The sequence below is a fragment of the Quercus suber genome, unplaced genomic scaffold (assembly GCF_002906115.3).
Source record: "Quercus suber isolate HL8 unplaced genomic scaffold, Cork oak 2.0 scaffold_216, whole genome shotgun sequence".
Classification (NCBI taxonomy): domain Eukaryota; kingdom Viridiplantae; phylum Streptophyta; class Magnoliopsida; order Fagales; family Fagaceae; genus Quercus; species Quercus suber.
In genome coordinates, this window is record NW_027069674.1 from 792,934 (window position 1) to 811,504 (window position 18,571).

Consider the following 18,571-nt stretch of genomic DNA (forward strand, 5'->3'; position numbering starts at 1 on the left):
TTGGTCCTAAATGTCAAGTTGAAAGGAGTTTTACCTTTTAGAGTTTTCATTGTTGTTTTATACCCCCATAGAACACTAGGCAGTTCGTCTACCAAAGCTTCCTTTGCCCCTTTAAGCCGAGCTTTGATTATCTCAAGCAAAGTACGGTTTGTCACTTCTACCTACCCATTGGACTAGGGGTGCCCTTGTGACGAATAGTGGTTCTTCATCCCTAGCTCATTGCAAAAACTTTAGAAAGAAGAGCTGTCAAATTGACATTTGTTGTATGAGATAATCATTTTCGGGACCCTGAACCTGTAGACGATATTCTTCCAAATGAAGTTTTGCACATTCTTCTCTATAATCCTTGCCAAGGGTTCTGCTTCCACCCACTTAATAAATAATCTATGGCAACCAGCAAGAATTTCATCTTTTTTCTCCCGATTAGGAGTGGTCCGACTATGTCAATCCCCATTGAGCAAAGGGCCAAGGAGAAGTTATGGGTGTAAGTTCTTTTACCGGTATCTTGCTTAGATTGGCAAATAATTGACACTTGTCACATGCTTGGACGAATGCAAAGGGATCCTTCTTCATCGTTGGCTAGTAGTAACCTATTCTCAGTATTTTTGAAGTGAGTGATCATGCCCCTGAATGATCACCATAAATTCCTTCATGGACTTCTTGAAGTGTGTAGTTTGCTTCATCTTCTATTAGTCACCTCAAGTAAGGGAGCATGAACCCCCATTTATACTAAACTTCATTGATCAGAACAAATCTTGAGGCTTTTAGGCGTAACTTCCTTGCTTCCTTATGATCTGTTGGAAGATTTCCACTATTAAGATAGTAGAGGATGGGAGTCATCCAATTTTATGGGGTTTGAACGGGAAACACTTCTACTTTGTTAGTGCTTGATTATGTCTGTATTTCAATACGAACGCCCTTTGCCTGATTGAATTCACCTGATGAAGCCAAGTTTGCCAAATGATCAACTTGGTCGTTCTGTTCCCTTGGGATCTATAGAAAATTCACCTTTTCAAATTGATTAGCTAGCTGGAGGATCATTTGCAAATAATGCTGCATTCTTTCTTGAATGGCTTCATACTCTCCATTCACTTGTCTTTTCACCAATTGTGAGTCGTTGTATACATTTAATTCCTATGCCCCTATGGTTTTTGCCAAATTTAACCCGATCATAATAGCTTCATATTCAGCCTCGTTGTTGGTAGTTTGGAACTAAAGTAAAACAACTTATTGGATAACATCCTTCTCTAGTGTCTCAAGAACCACTCCTACTCCTCTAGCTTCTTTGTTGGACAATCCATCCACCTTAACCATCCAGAACGCTTCGTTGATCTCATTCTCCTCCCTTGAAGTGAATTCTGTAACAAAATTGGCCAATGCTTGAGCTTTGATTGCTGTTTGAGGACGATATTTGATATCGAACTCCCTCAATTCTACTGCGTACAAAATCATTCGTCCAGCTGCATTTGGCCTATTCATTGCTTTCTTCATGGGTTGATCGGTCAGCGCAATTATCATGTGTGCTTGGAAATAGGGTCGTAGCTTCCATGATGCTATGATTAGGGTGAAGATCATTTTCTCAATGCTAGGATACGTGCTTCTGCGCCCTTGAAGGCCTGGCTGGTGTAATAGACGAGCTTCTGTACTCCTTCTTCCTCCCGTATTAGAGCTGACTAACTATAGCTTGTGACACAACCAAATACAAAAATAGATCCTCCCCTAACTTCGAGGGGCTTAGAAGAGGTGGGGTCATCAAGTATTGCTTCAAGCTTCAAAGGCTATAGTACATTCATTTTTCCATTCGAATTTTTTCTTGAAAAGCTTAAAAAATGGGAAACACTTATCTATAGATTGGGAGACGAACTTGTTGAGGGTAGCTATACGTCCGCTCAAACGTTGGACTTCCTTCTCATTCATTGGGGGTGACATTTCAATCATCACCCTTATTTTGTCTAGATTCGCTTCGATACCCCTCTGTGATACCATAAAGCTAAGAAATTTCCCAGGTGGTACAACAAAAACGCACTTGGATGGATTCAACTTCATGTTGTATTTTCAAAGAGTATCAAAAGTTTCTTCTAGATTTGTTAAGTGGTCCATTGTTTGCTGGCTCTTGACCAGCATGTCCTCTACGTACGCCTCTATATTTCATCCAACTTGATTATAGAACATGCAATTGACCAATCTTTGGTATGTAGCCCCAACATTTTTGAGTCTGAAGGGCATTATCTTCTAGCAGTAGAGGCCTTGACTAGTAATGAACAATGTCTTTTCCTGATCCTGTTTGTCTATCGTGATCTGATTATAATTAGAAAATGTATCCATGAAGCTAAGGAGTTCATGTCCGGCAGTTGAATCTACCTATTGGTCGATTTGTGGTAGAAGAAAACTGTCTTTTGGGCAGACTTTATTCAGATTAGTAAAATCTACACACATCATCCATTTCCCATTTGATTTCTTGATCGTGACCACATTTGCTAATCATTCTGGGTGGTAAACCTCTCTAATGAAATCAATAGACAATAGTTTATCTACCTCTTCCATGACAGCCTTATTGCGCTTTGGAGCAAAAGCTAACCGTTTCTTTCGGACTAGTTTCTGCCTTGGATCTATTAATAAGCAATGTATTATCACTTCTTTATCTATGTCAGGCATGTCTTCGTGGCTCTGGGCAAAGAAATCTTAGTTATCCTTCAAGAACTGCATTACCTTTATCTTTGTTTTTGGTTCTAACCCAGCCCCTATCTTCGTGTTTCTAGTCTAATCTATTTCATCTAATTGTATTTCTTCCAACTCTTCTGCATGGTTCTTTTCTAGCTTTGCTTCCTTGACTGTCTAGGTATGATTTTCCTCTACAGCCAAGGCTGCTTGGTAACATTCTTGGGCCAGAACCTGGTCTCCCCAAACCTCTCTGACTCTGTTCTCCATAGGAAACTTCATCTTCAAGTAATAGGTGGAAGTCGATGCTTTGAATTTGTTCAGCGCTGGTTATCCAATGATCACATTGTAGGACGAAGGACAGTCCACAACAAGAAAGTCGATATCCTTTTTCACTTGATTTGGGAACGTTCTTGCAACCGCAGTTAGTGTAACAATTCCCTTTGGGTATACCTTGTCTCTGGAGAAACTTACCAAGGGTGAGTGGAATGGGCGAAGTCTCTCTTTATTGATTTTCATCTATTGGAAAGCTGATACATTATGTCTGTTGAACTACCATTCTCAATTAGGACTCAATGGATATTGAAAATTTCAATTTTCAACATGATCACCAATGGATTGTCATGTGGTTGTTTTAACCCCCATGAATCCTTTCCTGAGAAGGTAACATCTGGTTTGTCTGATTTGGCATGCTTTGTCCAAACAAGTTCTGTATGTATCTTGTTCACCTGCCTTGCATATGCCCTTCTGAGTGACCTAAACAAACCTTCAGTAACTAATCCTCCATATATAGTTCGAACCTCTCCTGCGACTCCTTGCTGCTTCTCATTTTCTCATGCTTGTGGGAGATTTCTATATTCATCTTAAGGTTGACTCCCACCTTTGTCTTTCTGGGACCCATAATACTGACCACTTCGCCCCACAAACCTCTTTAGTTTTCCTTGCTGAATCAAGTTTTCGATTTGATTCTTCAAATCATGACAATCGTCCGTATCATGCCCATGATCCTTATGGAAATGGCAATACTTACTCTTGTTTCTCACATTTGGATTACTTCTCTTTCAGGACATATATGTTTTAACTTGTTTAAGAACATATGTCACTTATTTATGTATATTGGCTAATCCTTTGACAAAACGCACTCTACTTGTAATTGGGTAGTTCTAGGTGTTTTTAATACTTCAAGAAACAATGTTTCAAGGTTAAGTGTTGAAGTCATCAAGTCTGTCCAAGAGAAAGCAAGCTAAAGTGCAAAGTTTTTAAAGCTCGACACCTGCTCGACAGCTACCTCGACACCTGCTATCTGTCGAGATTTAAAAATTCAGATTTCCAATCTGATTTTCTTGGGATCCGTGAATATGTTTTTGGGCCTTCTTTTCTTCTAACCCTAAACATATAAAAGGATTATTTTAAGAGCCGTCTAGGGTGACACAAGTTGCATTATCATTGAGCAATCTCTGTTCAAGCAAATTGTGATCAACAGACAAAATTCTTGACCTAGTTCATCTTCCATCAAGAAGTTACTGTGTATTTGCACCATAGGGTTTTGTAACCAAGCATCTTCCTGCTATTCATCATAAAGGATGAACTGAAGAACTTTGCAGCCAACCATTCTTCCTCAGTTGGTGTTTTGAAGTCGCGTACTTGGATTCGCGCATTGGTTAGTCACGTACTTGGGAGCCGTGCATCAAAGGTGGAGACTGTCACCACAGATCAAGTCCAATTGGGTATTGGGGTAAGGGTTCAACTTTAGGTTGGTAAGGTACTTGGGATTCCTTTACTTGTAACCGCTTGATTTGATAATAGTGGAGTTTCGGGAGTGGTGACCTGAAAATCACCCGGTGGGGTTTTTGTCGTTAGGGTTTTCCCCATTCGTAAACAAATCACCGTGTTATTTAATTTTTGTTGCATATTTAGTTTTTGGTGATTTGTTTGTGCTTCCATAAAATTGCATGATTAATTGATTAATTAATTACTTGGCTAAACTAATTAATTAGGGGTAATCACAAGGGGCCATTCAGATTGTGACCTATCATTCTCATTGGCTTGGGCCACCTCAGAATGGGGTCATTTTTTACCCGCATTAAAATTTTTCTAGGAGGCATTACTAGTGGGGTGAATTTTGGGAAACACCCTCTGTTATCCTTTGGCAGGCTGTGTGCAAGTTTGCCCTCTTTTCTATGGTTTGGACGATCTTCTCTTTCCTTGTCCTTCCTTGGCCTTTTCATGATTCCTTTAGCAACCATGACATCCTCCACGTTCATGTACTTTTGTGCTTTGAAGAATAGATCAACCATGGTTGTCGGTGGGCACTTAGATATCAAAAATAGGAAATCCTTTGACCTTAATCCCGCTTGAAAGGCTGTAAGCAATACTTGATTTTCTACTTCATCTACTTGCAGGACTTCTTTGTTAAATCTTGTCACATACATTCTCAAGGATTCTCTTGCTTCCTGTCTCACACTTAATAAGTCCAAAGTGGGTCATTTGTACCTTTGTTCGCCGATGAAATGATGGACGAACGTACCTCCTAGTTCGTCAAAACTCCCAATCATTGAAGGGGGAATTTTGCTAAACTAGACTCTGGTTGGCCCCTTTAAAGTGGTTGGAAAAGCTCTACACATAATTTCATCCAGGGCTTTTTGCAAGTTCATTAGGCTTTTGAAGGACTCGATGTGGTCAAGCGAGTCCTTCGATCCATTGAATGAATCGAGCTAGGGGAGCCTAAACTTCTGTATTAGTGGTAAATCTAGCACAGCTGTAGTAAATGGTGATGTAGTTTGTTTGATCATTCCGTTTAGGTTTCTCTCTCCTTTCCCCTTTACTAGGTTATTCAATTCGTCCATCCGTTTCTTCATGTTTTGGAATTCTTCTTCCATCCTACTTGGAAGCTCAGTCCTGTTGCAATTATCTCTCCCCTGATTGTCCCCTTCATTATTGCTTTGTTGTTCCCTGTTCTCTATCTTGGGTGGGACATTGTCGTTTCTTAGCCTCAGCTCCTCGTTTTGCTTGGTCAGCTCTTCCACAATTGCAACAAGGGCTCGAATATGCTCTTCCATTTCGTTTGAAGAATTGGGATCCATTGGAAAGATGAACAACTTTCACAGCGGGTTAAAGCACCGGTTTCAAGTGTGTCTTCCCCATAGAAGGCACCAAATTGATGATGCCTGAAATCGTCAATATGTTGTTCGTCCAACAGAGCCAACGTCTTCTATGTGTGCCTACAAAACAAAGGAGATATTTTGGTAGAGAAAACACTAGTGAGATGTTTCCTTAAAACCCTCCGATGATAAAGTTAGAATGACAGCTGATAATAAAGTAATTAGAGCTTCTTTTAGGTTTTCCAAGTGTTTTTTTTTTTTTTTTGGTACGTACCTTTCCTTTATTTGTCTGATTCCTTTTATAGGATTTGGACCTTGTAAGCTACTTTCATTATATCGTTAATTGGGCTTTACTACCTTTGGATCACATCAGGTGATTAAATAGGTCACCTTTAATGACCATCGGTTACAAAACCTGTTGGAGGTTCCGTTAGTTACTAGTGCGCATAAATTAGCATTAATGTTCATTTATGGCTATTTGGATGAATCATATCCCAATTCATCAACTATAATTTTACAAGACCAAGTGTAAAATGATCATTTCATGAAACTAAAAGGATCGAGAATTGTCCTATAAAATGATTAAAATCATAGAGGTTATTTATCGTACCAGAATTAGAGCTCCAATTAGATAGACAACAGAAGATCAAATTTTAATAATGGAGAAACATTTAAAAAAGAAATATATATATATATATATATATATATATGGTAAAATTGGTATTCAAAACATTATTAATAGGAATCTTGAAACATTACATAATTTTAATAATGGAGAAACATTTAAAAAAGAAATATATATATATATATATATATATATATGGTAAAATTGGTATTCAAAACATTATTAATAGGAATCTTGAAACATTACAATGGTCCAATTCAGTGCATCTTATATACTTAAGACACACCAGCATATCAATAAGAAGTTTTCACTTCCATGATTAAAATAGTTCATCAGGATTGATATATTACAATCTTCAGAAATAAAATGCTTAATTTCATCATTGATTATGAACTAGGGTTTAAGAATTTACAAAAAACTTGAGATTTATATTTTTTTATATGAATTTCATTCTTATACCTGAATTACATAAAACACATCTCATAGCCTACAATATAATATCCAGATATTCATGCAAAAAGTAATCTAAAAAAATAATTTTGTATAATTGTTTATAAGATAATGTCATATAATTTACGGCAATAGTCCTAACAGCATTGTATTGTAGACGACATGCAAAACCAAAGTGATTATTATGAGTTTATGACCTCTAAAAAAAAAAGGCACCTATACAAGGCAGATGAAGACCACATTCGTAATGCTGCAACTCAAAAGCTTCCTCAACCCTCCTCCTCGCTCCTTGTTGCCTGTATAATTTATCCATAAGCTCCTTGTAACTATTGTTTTGAATCTTCTGATACATTGGTGGGTGTCCCTCATTTATTAAATCTTCAATTGGACCAATCCCAGTGTCATTATTTGGTGTATAGAACATTGGTAATGAAAGTCGTGGCAACTACTTGTTGGTTACAGCCCAGTGAACCACACCATTCCATTACTCAAAACCTATACCAAGTGAAAATATGATCATAAAATTCAGAGTCACCTTCTAGTGTCACTATACCAATTGGACCAATCCCAATGTCACTATTCATGTTCAATCTTCTAGCCACCCACCCACAAAGAGAAACCTTACTCTCTCTCTCTCTCTCTCTCTCTCTCTCTCGTTTGTTCTAGAGTTCAATCACTGTGAAACCCTAAGTTTGTTATGCTGATGTTAGTAGTTGCTCAACGTTCTTGTTCCTATATAACAACAAGCCTTCAAAGTATGTGAAAAGTTATGGAATTTTTGGGGTATGATTTGGGGGAATTCTAGCCTTTTGCCCTTAATTTCTTATTTAGCAATTTGCCCCTATTTTGAAACTATATAGGGATATGCCCCTGCTTCGATACTCGATTACCTTAAAATCGAGTTTCAATGAAATACTTGATTTGTAGAAAATCAAGTTATGTCCGATCAAACTTTGAAAAAAAAAAAAATGCACAGAACTCGAGTTTATGGAAATTGAGTTCCAAAACGCCACTGTAGGGCTTAAAAATGCCACTATAGGGCTTAAAAACGCCATTATAGGGCTCCCTGAACCTAAGACACTTATAAAAAAATTTGCAGGAAAACGCCGCTATAGCACTTTAAAACGTCACTATAGGGCTTAAAAATGCTACTATAGGGCTCCCTGCATATGGGGCGATCACATTTATAAAATTTTTTTGCATAACTCGAGTTCCATGCAAATTTATTTATTTATTTATTTATTTTTAAGTTTGATCGGGCATAACTCGATTTTCTACGAATCGAGTATTTGATTGAAACTCGATTTTAAGGTAATCGAGTATCGAAACAGGAGCATGCCTCTATATAGTTTGCAAACAGGGGGCATATTGCCAAATATTTTTTTTTTTTTTAAATTAAGGGTAAAAGGCCAGAATATCCTATGATTTGGCATTAGTAGAAGCACATTCACATCATTAAAATAAAAATACACAAAAGAAAACAAAATTTTGTGGTTCCACCAATTCTTATTCTTTCGCTCAACAACAGACAAAAGACAAGATTGATGAGATTGCCTACTCCCTCAAAGGAGGAGATTAAGAAAAAATCCACAAAAGAAAAAAAAAAAAATTGTAGTTCCACCTATTCTTATTCTTTCGCTCAACAACAGACAAAAGACAAGATTGATGAGATTGACTACTCCCTCAAAGGAAGAGATTAGCAGCAATGGGTCTCTTGATTCCTAGAATTGGTGAAGATTGTGTGTTTTGATGAAGGTTTGTATAGGGATTTTGATATTCTCCCCCTATTTTGTTACTAAGAAAGGAGTTGCTCGGGAAAGTTTTAATTATTTTAGGTGTTCTTCTCTTACTTTGATAAAAATTGTCAAATTTTTTCACGAATTTTTTATTATTAATTTTTTAGTTTTTTTATTGTATGAAATTCATAAATATCTAAGACGACAAATTTTTTAGGCATTTAACAACGGTTTTTTAATAGGTAGTGTAAGTTTTGTGATCCATACCCCTTTGTAGATGACATATCGGCATGTCAGATCCTTCTCACGAAGGCAGGGTGTGCAGTACTTAACCTCCCTAAAACGGTTTTAGTCTCAAACCAATGTGAGTTTAGGAGTATGCGGTACCTCCTAAGAGGAAGCATAGGAGTTGCCACTTAGTTATAGGTCTAGGAACTGAAGAAATGACTCCATAAAGGTCTTCCTACAAGACAAGATTCAGAGTTATGGTATAGGATGGGAAGAGGTTAGGCACCCCAAGTCTGCCCAGCTATAGCTGGCCTTCATATATCGTTGCTTGATTTGGACATGAGGTAAATTTATCCTAGAGGTTCAAATGTGTGCATTTGCATCTAGACCTAGGTGTAGTCTACGGGTCATGTGAGACAATTTATGGAGAGCAATATAGACATGCAAGCATGCATGCATATAAGGAGTCATGGAAGGAGTATCTAATTCATGGCAATGAACTCGAAGAAACGAAACATGGCATGGGAAAAAACATGGTGAGACAACAGTAAAGCATTTAATGTCTGTGCATGTGTATACCCAATCATGCATGTGCACGGGTGCATGCATGTAGGTACCAAACAAAGTTGCGAGTCTTACTCCGGATGCTTAAGTCTTATGAGAAGCGGTCATTAATTTGAAGTTGAGTCTTCATTAATTGATATGTGTTTTCCCTGTATTAGACTTCGAGTTGTCTTGATTTAACATTAAGAGCTTTAAGACTTTTAAGGCTTAATAAAGGTTTGACTAATTAGCGTTTGATTGACTTGACTTCTGATGTTGTCATTTAAATTCATATCAATTACCTTAATTATATGAAGATTTTCTTTATTATACTTTTCTTATTTTTAAATAGCCTATTATCCTCAAAAGAATTGAATACTAATTAGCTATTGACTTTAAGTTTAGAAAGTATTTAAGCCTTTTAAAGTTTGAATGTTTCCTTACATGTTTCTAAGACTTTTGGTTGCCTTATTATTTTTGAATTAGAATTAAAGTATATATGAGAGAGAAAGGAGAGAAAGAATTAAGGTTTTGAAATGTATAAGGAAAAAAAGAAGAGTATTGTTGGTATTTTGTAATTAATATCACACTAGGAAAGAAACAAAGATAGTCAAAAATATATATTAAAAATGGATTAAAAAAAGGATAGATAATAAAACATGACATTAAACATAGATAAATAAAAAAAAAAAGGCAAGAAATCCGGTTAGGGTCCAAATTGGCATATGCCGTAAGAAAGGTGTGTATGCACTCTTCTATTGGCGTACACACTTGAGATTCAAAGCATATTTCTAGAAAAATGACCAAAACAATAATTCTTGCCGTCTAAAAGGTGTGTACACCAGGATATGGACGCGTATGCATCTCATACTATCCATACGCATCTCAAGGTAGATTAGGGTTCTTACATTTTCTTAGCACAAACAAGCGAAATGAGCAAAACAAAGGGCACAAAGTATATTATGTACATACAAAACAACATATTAATACTTAAGAAAAACAAGAAACATCAAGGGAACAAGAATCAAGGAGGAGAGTGTGAATCACGGAAGGATCTACATCTCCTTCTCATAGCACTTACAGTGTTGTTGTTTTTTATTGGCCCTTTGGCTGAAATCGACTACTGTAGTTGTATGTGTGGGAGAATAGGTTGAACTACTTGATTTAGGGTGGATTGGGATGCCCTAAATGATTGTGTTTGCAAGCTTGAACCAACTATAATTCTAATATGGGTGAGAAAGAGACTACCTTCAAATGAAGAGATTTGAAGATCAATCTAATTCTTAACCTTTTTTCCCTTCTAGCCTTAATACTCTAGGTTTAGGTATTCTAGCAGAATTTTGGAAGAATTTCAGTAAGGTTTAATTTTCTGACCCTTTGGATGTTAGAAATGGAGTTATTTATAGGGAAAGATGGTAGTTAGGGATTGATGACATGTTTGGGCAGCTAGTTTATCAGGTTGGTTGCCCTAGAATCTCATCAAAATCGAAATGAAGTAATTTTAGGCTTTCTATCTAGAGAATGCGTATGCCATAGAATGGGTGCATACACATCATATACTTGGCGTACACACTCTTTGTAATTTTGGGCCAAATTAGGACAAATTGTTTTTTGGGCTTTGGTCTTCTTACCTATTTTCGCAATTGGGCTTGGGCTTGGATTGTAATGAGTCATTCTTAGCCCTGTCATCCTCATTGGGTTCCACACACAATGTTGATCATTTTGGTAGCGATTTGATTTCTCGTCATTGGGGCCGGGGGTCTTGGATATAGGTCGGAACAAAATAGGGCGTCTACGAGTAGTGACAGAAGGACTACATCAAATAATTTTTAAAATTGAAGGATGAATTGATTGAAAAATTGAAGTTACATGATTGAATTAAATTTTGGGCAAAGTTAAAGGGTAAAAGTTAAAATTTAGCCAAAAAACATTATTATTGGTCCTTTATTTCATTTTGAGATGTCTCAAAATGTAGTCATCTTTGAAAAGTTAATAAATAAATTTCCTAATTTACCATTTATTTAAAAAGTCATTATCATTCTTTTATGGGAAACATTAACGGATGTCTTAAGAGCATTGGTTTATAAAATAGTTTTAGAAGATTTTATGGGAAAAAAAAAAAAAAAAAAACAATGGACTTTTTAAACAGGTTTTATATGTCTCATGAAATGGTATTTTAAAACTTTCTTAAAATAGTCCATTAATTAAAAATTGCTCTAAGGACACCCGTTAATAGTAACCTTCTTTTATTAGAGTTTAAATCAATAGGGGTAGTTTTATAGACTTGTACCCTTTTAACTAGAAGACGGTACTTTAATGATGTTCCATTAAAAGTTTAGCTTTCTAAACATGATCAACAATATTGAATAGAGGTAATATTTATTGAGAAAAGGTAACGGATACTCTAAGGATATTGATTTATGAAATATTTTTAGAAACTCTTTATGGAAAAAGAAAAAAAGTAATTAATTTTTTTGATGGCTTTTTTATATTTCCCATAAAAGTAGTATTAAAATTGCTTAAAATAGTTAATTAACAATTGTTCTCTGAGCACCCATTAATAGGACCTATATTCATTTGCTGTCATCTGACTTTTCTATCCCTCTGGCAAACATACTTGAAGGAAAATAAAAATTTTTCTTCTGCTTTCTTTTCAATACTCACGTTACTTTTCATTGTTTCATTTTCCTTCCTCTGCATCCAACAGATAGACATTGAATTCTGGACGACAAGAGTATCAAAATTGATTATACAACCATTAAAAAAAAAAAAAAAACCAGTTATCAAGATTCTAGAGTCATTAAAAAGTAAATCATACCACTTTGGATTGGAGGGAAAAATACAGAAAAAAATATTTTTATTGATTTTTTTTTTTTAAGAAACAAAATGTACAAAGGAGAGAGAATGATAATTTGAGTGTACATTAAAGTTGTCCACATGGACCTCATATAGGAGAGGGCACGGAGGGTAGTATATATAATGGTATATACAAGGAAAATACAGAGATCACACTTTCCAATTTAATTTATTTATCTTACATATTTATTTTATTTTATTTATAAAAAAAACAAGTTCTTAAGGTGCCAACTCAAAAGCTTCAATTACTCTCCTTTTTCCTTCTTGCCTATAAAATTCTTCCATATACTCCTTGAAACTATATTTTCGATACTTTGGAGGGTGCTCTTCATCAATCAAATCCTCAATTGGACCGATCACAGTATCATAATTTGGGTTGTAGAACATTCCTAATGACAATCGCGGCAACAACTTGTTGGTGACAGCCCTATGTCTAACACTCTGGAACTTTCCATTACTAAGAACCTACACAAAAGTTAAAATAAGTAAAAAAAATAATTTTTAAAATTAAATTTACAGTCCACTGACAAATTAACTACCTGTTAGGTAGACATATATATGTGCTTGATTTTTACTACAAAACTAGCAATTTGGTAAATAATTTTTTTTTTCTTCCTTTGGTAAATCATCAGAGTTATTTGTCCTGATAATCGAAAATAATACCATCCACTAGAGCATGATAGACCATCTTTGCTAGTGCAAGCCTATAAATCTATAGATATTACAAATTCCACAATTGATTGAGGGGGTAATTTGTTGGTGGTAGATAATAAATTAGCTGTCATAACCTTTTGTATGGTAATGCTGTTTGAGCAGTCACTTCTAGTTGCCTTTGGTGAAGAAACCGCGAAATGGATTTGCGTTGGTGCTATTGACATAACTCAGCTATCTGTGGGCTGGTACATCATTTTTGTCTATTTCCAATATTTATATTTCTTTAAAGAATTTTTTTTAAAAGATATATTGCTTTAAATAAATATTGTTTTTGTTGCTGATGCTATGTCACAATGTATTGAACAATGGGTTGATGTTACAGGTTATCTGCTAGGGGCTGGTAAAGCATACTATGCTTTAGCATTACTTGCTTTGATACCACAAGTCATTTTTCAGGTAAAGCACTTACAAAGGTTCTCCACCGTAGAAGTTAAGGTTCAACATTGAATATTTGGTTCTTTCCTCTTATTGTAGTTGAGTATTTGGAGTATTTAGTGCTTTCCTTTTATTGTAGCTACGTTTTTTAAAAAGCAACTATACGTCTTAGCCTATGACTATAGATCTGTTGGACCTATAGTCGTGGTGTATAAGCCACGTGTATAAAGTCGGCTATAGACTAAATGGGGCTATAGTCGCTTTTTTAGGGTCTATAGTTGTGTTTTAAAAAAGCAGCTATAACCCTCATTTTTTGTAGTGAAAATAACTTGCAAATTTATTAATTGTAAAATTTGTTAAGAAAATTCTTATTTTCTTTAGCACTACTCTAATCTAAAATCATTTGAAAACAAAAGATGATTACGTGCACCCTTCCCTTTACTATTAGAATTGACTTCTTTTTCTTTGCAACCTTCCGTTTACTATTAGCATTGACGTCTTCTTTTTCTTTTCTTTTTTTAAAGAATTTTTTTTTCTATATTTTCTGTTTAACAATTGTACTTTTTAAAATGGATAAATAGTTTAATATCTTCAATAAAACAATATAAGTTATATATATATATATATATGTGAAATGTATCTCAAATAAAGTCGATAAAAAAAAAGTATCCACTTTTTAATATTACTTAAATTACTATTAGTTTTTCAATTAATAACAGCCTGTTGTACCTGTTCCCCAACCCCCCCCCCCCCCCCCCTGGGGGGGGGGGGGGGGGGCGGGCAGGCGTTCTCCCCTTTTTTCTCTTATTTCTGAATTGGTATTTCCTGGATTTGTTGAGTGAAAACCAATTGTAAATAGTACATCCTTCTGTGGTACTTTAGTAATCTGATTGGGAAACGTAAATTAGGACTTAAACCTGCCCCTATATATGAATATGAAGGGTATGATAAATTTCCAAAGACGTTATTTTTTTCCTCTATATCTAAATGTTTGTTGTACTCTCTGTTTGCCAGCTTTTTGCTTATGATACAGTCAACAAGAACTTGTCACCCAAACCTGGGGAACAGCGCAAACTGCCAATTCCTGCATCATTAGTTGCTGGAGCCTGTGCTGGAGTTAGCTCAACTATATGCACATATCCTCTTGAGTTACTCAAGACCCGACTGACCATAGAGGTACACAGATCTAAACTAGAAATTGTTTTTCTATGTCCAGTATGAATGTAGTTGTTAATTTTGTGGTCTGTTCTGCAGAGGGGTGTTTACATTGGTCTATTTGATGCATTTTTAAAATAGTGAGAGAAGAGGGGCCTGCAGAGCTGTACAGAGGCCTTACACCTAGTCTTATCGGGGTAATTCCATATGCTGCCACCAATTACTATGCCTATGACACACTAAGGAAAGCCTATCGTAAAATTTTCAAGCAAGGAGAGATTGGCAACATTGAACCCTTTTAATTGGGTCAGCTGCTGGGGCTATTTCGAGTAGCGCAACTTTCCCACTTGAGGTGGCTCGCAAGCACATGCAGGTAGGGGCTCTCAGTGGAAGACAGGTCTACAAGAATGTCCTCCATGCACTTGCAAGCATACTTGAGCAAGAAGGGATCCAAGGTTTATATAGAGGGCTTGGTCCTAGCTGCATGAAACTGGTTCCTGCCGCAGGGATTTCTTTCATGTGCTACGAAGCATGCAAGAGGATACTGGTAGAGGATAATGAGGAAGCATAGGAGTTTTTCTGAAAGTAGCGAAAATTCTCACTTTATTTCTCTCTTGGAACAAAGGGGGAAGAGAAGAACCGAGACAGGATTTTTTTTTTTTTTTTTTACACTGGGTTAAGTTATCTTGTGTTTTTATTTTTTCTCCAATTGGTTTTTGTTTGCTACTCAGTTCAGGGAGCCTTGTTTGTGTGAGGTTAGAACTGATGTTTTTGGAAGTCATTTTAAATGGAATTGGGTTTCCTTTTCAGAGGTTACAATTTGAAAATTATATAAATTTTAGTTAAAAGAATGTTATGTTAGACTGAAATGGCTGAGGGGAAGCTGCGTTCAATTTTGTCACCCTGGACCCAATTTCTTCCAGCGTTGTCATGGACGTTTCTTCTAATTACGCAACTATATTCTTTTGATCTCTCTCTCACATCATCAGGTACCTTCAACATTTTCAGACTAATATACTGTTAAAGGCTAAAATTTTCCAGTTGCTTTCCTCAGCTTTTAAACCATAAAAATTGGAGGTTCGTTATTAGGCACTAACAGCAAATCGAGGAGAGTAGCCATTTCCACAAGACTATATGACATCAATACTAATACTAAGGAGATTATGCCTCGTCAAACCTTGCAAATAAAAAAAAAAAAAAAAAAAAATCCAATGGTAAAAAAAAAGCTAGTGGCGAAGGAAAAGAAGTTATAATATTCAAAAGAATCTTTGTTTTTAATGGAAAAACTCCATTTAGTCTAAAAAATCATGTTGATATTGATTTTTATGAGTATTACTCTTGATACTTGGTTGTGTTTTTGACACGGGATCATCGCACTTTTTATAGTTAACAATCGGAGTGCAAAAATTGCACAATGATATAGGATCAACTTTGCACTTGATTTTGAGAAGAATTTTAGATAAACAACTCTACCAACTTCTTACCTTGTATGCATAATTAGACCTTTTTATTTAATTAATAATTTAATTTTTTTTGAATTTTTATGTTTTGTTTGGTCATAATATTAGTAATGGGTCCCTTGTTTGTTGTTATTAGGGGAATAAAGACTTAAGTTATATTGGCGGGGTGTCTACAATGAACATAACATTGCATAGGCATACTACTAGTCTTTTTTTTTTNTATCCACTTTTTAATATTACTTAAAATTGCAAATATAAATTGGTATAAAAGAATAGAATGGGCGGTAAAAATATATTTAGGATACTTCTTATCTCTTTTTTTTTTTTTTTTTTTTTTTTTTTTTTTTTTTTTTTTTTGTATTGTTATAGATACAACCATTTTCACAATAGTTAAGTTTATAAATTTTTAGTGGTTTGTATTTGAGTTTATCATTATTATCATTATTTTAATTACTATTAAATTTAGTCGCCTTTGTAACTGTAAAAATATTTTGTAAATTTTTTTGTACTCTTGAATTATTGCAATTTTTTTTTCATGTCCCATGCCATTTTAATTAGTGGGCCCATATTTTGCACATAATAATAATAATAATAATTGTAGGAGGAAACTTAGTCTTGAACTCCAATCAGGTATTGTCCTCTTCGGAATTAGCAGCATAGGGCGCAAGCCTAATTCTCAAGGTTTTGCTTAATCCCACATCGGGGAGAGACGTCTCCCACCCTTGCCTTATAAGCACCCACACCCCGTGCCGCTAATTCCGAAGAGGACAATACTTGACTAAGGCTCGAGACTAAGTTTCCTCCCACAAAAAGGAACCTTTTGGGTTTAAGGGGAAACCCCCACCGTCCCCTTCTGCTTTTATAGTGTTGAGCCTAAGTGAAGAAGTGCATAGTGCATGCGTGCCAAGTGCTTATAAGGCAAGGGTGGGAGGCGTGTCTCCCCGACGTGGAATTGAGCAAAACCTTGAGGATTAGGCCTGCGCCTCATGCCGCTAATTCCAAAAAGGACAATACCTGATTGGGGTTCGAGACTAAGTTTCCTCCCACGATAATAATAATAATAATAATAATAATAATAATATAATAATAATAATAATAATAAAATGTTCTTGTCCATTTCAAAAACTCTAAAGTCATCATCATCTTTTTTTTTTCTCTTCCATCTCTCCATTTTTTTAATACAATTTCAAACTCTTGGTTTTAACTATAATCCAAAATTTTAAATACTTAGAAGAATAGAGAAAAAAGTATTGAATTCCATATTCTTTTTAAAAGCAATCAAGAAAAGTGAGCGTGAATATAAGAAAAAAATTTAAAATATTTTTTAATTTAATAGTTGGCTTCTATTAAAATATAATTTTTTTATGCTACTTAATCTTGTTTACGTAAAGTTATACACTGCCATATACACTATAGCCGAAATGTGTATATTCCCAATACACACAATGTGTAACTATCACTAGCAACCTTGAAGAAAAAACTGAAAAATAGTACGGATACCTGAATTTGATCAGCCAGATTGATGACGAATGCATTGGGCACAGGATCAACGGGTAGCCATTTCCTATCTTTGATCACTTGGAGGCCAGTCACACCCTCCACTTGTAGGAGTACCGCTATTGAACCAAGATCATTGTGTTCTGGCAACCCAATTGTGAGCTCGGGGTCTGGACATGGTGGATAGTAATTTGCTTGACAGTTAAGGCGAGGCCTCTCACCTATCCTCCTCTTTAAACAATCATTCTCTAGGCCAAGCCCTCGGGATATCAAGCTCAAAAGTCTATCAAACAACCCTCCAATCTTCCTTGCATACTCAGCAAAAACTTCTCTACATATATAACAATCAAACAAAAGAAAACATGAATTACCCAAAAAGTTATTGAGTTAATCTATAATTATATACGCAATCAATCAAATATAGGCTAGCTTTGGTAGAGGAAAAACAAAAAGTTTGTAAATGAGCCAGCTGAGATACCGATACTGAGGAGGATTTGTGGGTAACAAATGAGTAAAATCTTCAGTATGATGCCAAGGGTGTGAGAAGGTCTCACTCCACATTTTCACCTTTTCTATGCCTTCATACTTTTGGACCTTTTGGTAATAGTTGAACACTTTCACTTGCTTGGTATGATCTTTTGTAAGATATTGTTCCCTAACCACAGACAACGTTTTTTGACATAATTCTTTGGGGACTCCATGGTTGATAATATGAAAGAGACCATATTCTTCACAAGCTTGTGATATTTTTGAAACTAACGGGGATGGCCCTTGACCATCATCAATATCATGGTCATTTAAGTCGATAATGGGAATTGAGGCAGAAGGAAGTACCTTTAAGAGGTTTGGCCTCTTGTTCACTGGGAGAATGAAATTAGGAGAAAGTGAGAGAGGTGTGTTATTGGCTAATTGAAAGGGTTTCATCTCCATGAAAAGATAAGAGAGGAGCTCTGGTTGAAGCAAAGAGCTGATCAAGACTGCCTTATATAGCTATATTATACCAAGAAACGTGTTTTTATTTTTTTTTTGTCCATACTACTTCTTTATTATTTAATGAGAGTCTTGTAGGTTAACTAACATTTCTTAATATTTCCAACTAAGATGTTTAAGGTTCAAATCTCATATTTTTCAATTACCGAATTATATAATAAAAAATCACTGTATCATCTTTCA

The 18,571-nt window shown here is 35.5% G+C and overlaps 2 protein-coding genes across 2 annotated transcripts; one reads left to right on the forward strand and one right to left on the reverse strand.

The window, feature by feature from the left end:
* Positions 1 to 12,179: 12,179 nt before the first annotated feature.
* Positions 12,180 to 18,369, reverse strand: LOC136070179 (protein DMR6-LIKE OXYGENASE 1-like). Its single transcript, XM_065779745.1, has 3 exons — positions 17,877 to 18,369; positions 17,402 to 17,729; positions 12,180 to 12,662 (listed from the first exon to the last, which is right to left on the reverse strand). The coding sequence occupies exons 1-3, from the start codon at positions 18,326 to 18,328 to the stop codon at positions 12,417 to 12,419; spliced, it is 1,026 nt and encodes a 341-aa protein (XP_065635817.1). The 5' UTR covers positions 18,329 to 18,369; the 3' UTR covers positions 12,180 to 12,416.
* On the forward strand, positions 14,113 to 15,292 carry LOC136070180 (adenine nucleotide transporter BT1, chloroplastic/mitochondrial-like). Its single transcript, XM_065779746.1, is given in 4 exon segments — positions 14,113 to 14,462; positions 14,541 to 14,571; positions 14,574 to 14,729; positions 14,732 to 15,292. Coding segments are annotated over 4 exon segments (657 nt in total). The 5' UTR covers positions 14,113 to 14,273; the 3' UTR covers positions 15,013 to 15,292.
* Positions 18,370 to 18,571: the final 202 nt, after the last annotated feature.

Coding starts and splice junctions, on each gene's coding strand:
- LOC136070179 (XM_065779745.1), bottom strand. CDS start 18,328: ATGGAGATGAAACCCTTTCAATTAGCCAATAACACACCTCTCTCACTT. Junction 17,730..17,876: donor ACAAATCCTCCTCAGTATCG/GTATCTCAGCTG, acceptor TTATATATGTAG/AGAAGTTTTTGCTGAGTATG. Junction 12,663..17,401: donor ATCTGGCTGATCAAATTCAG/GTATCCGTACTA, acceptor ACTTTTGTGTAG/GTTCTTAGTAATGGAAAGTT.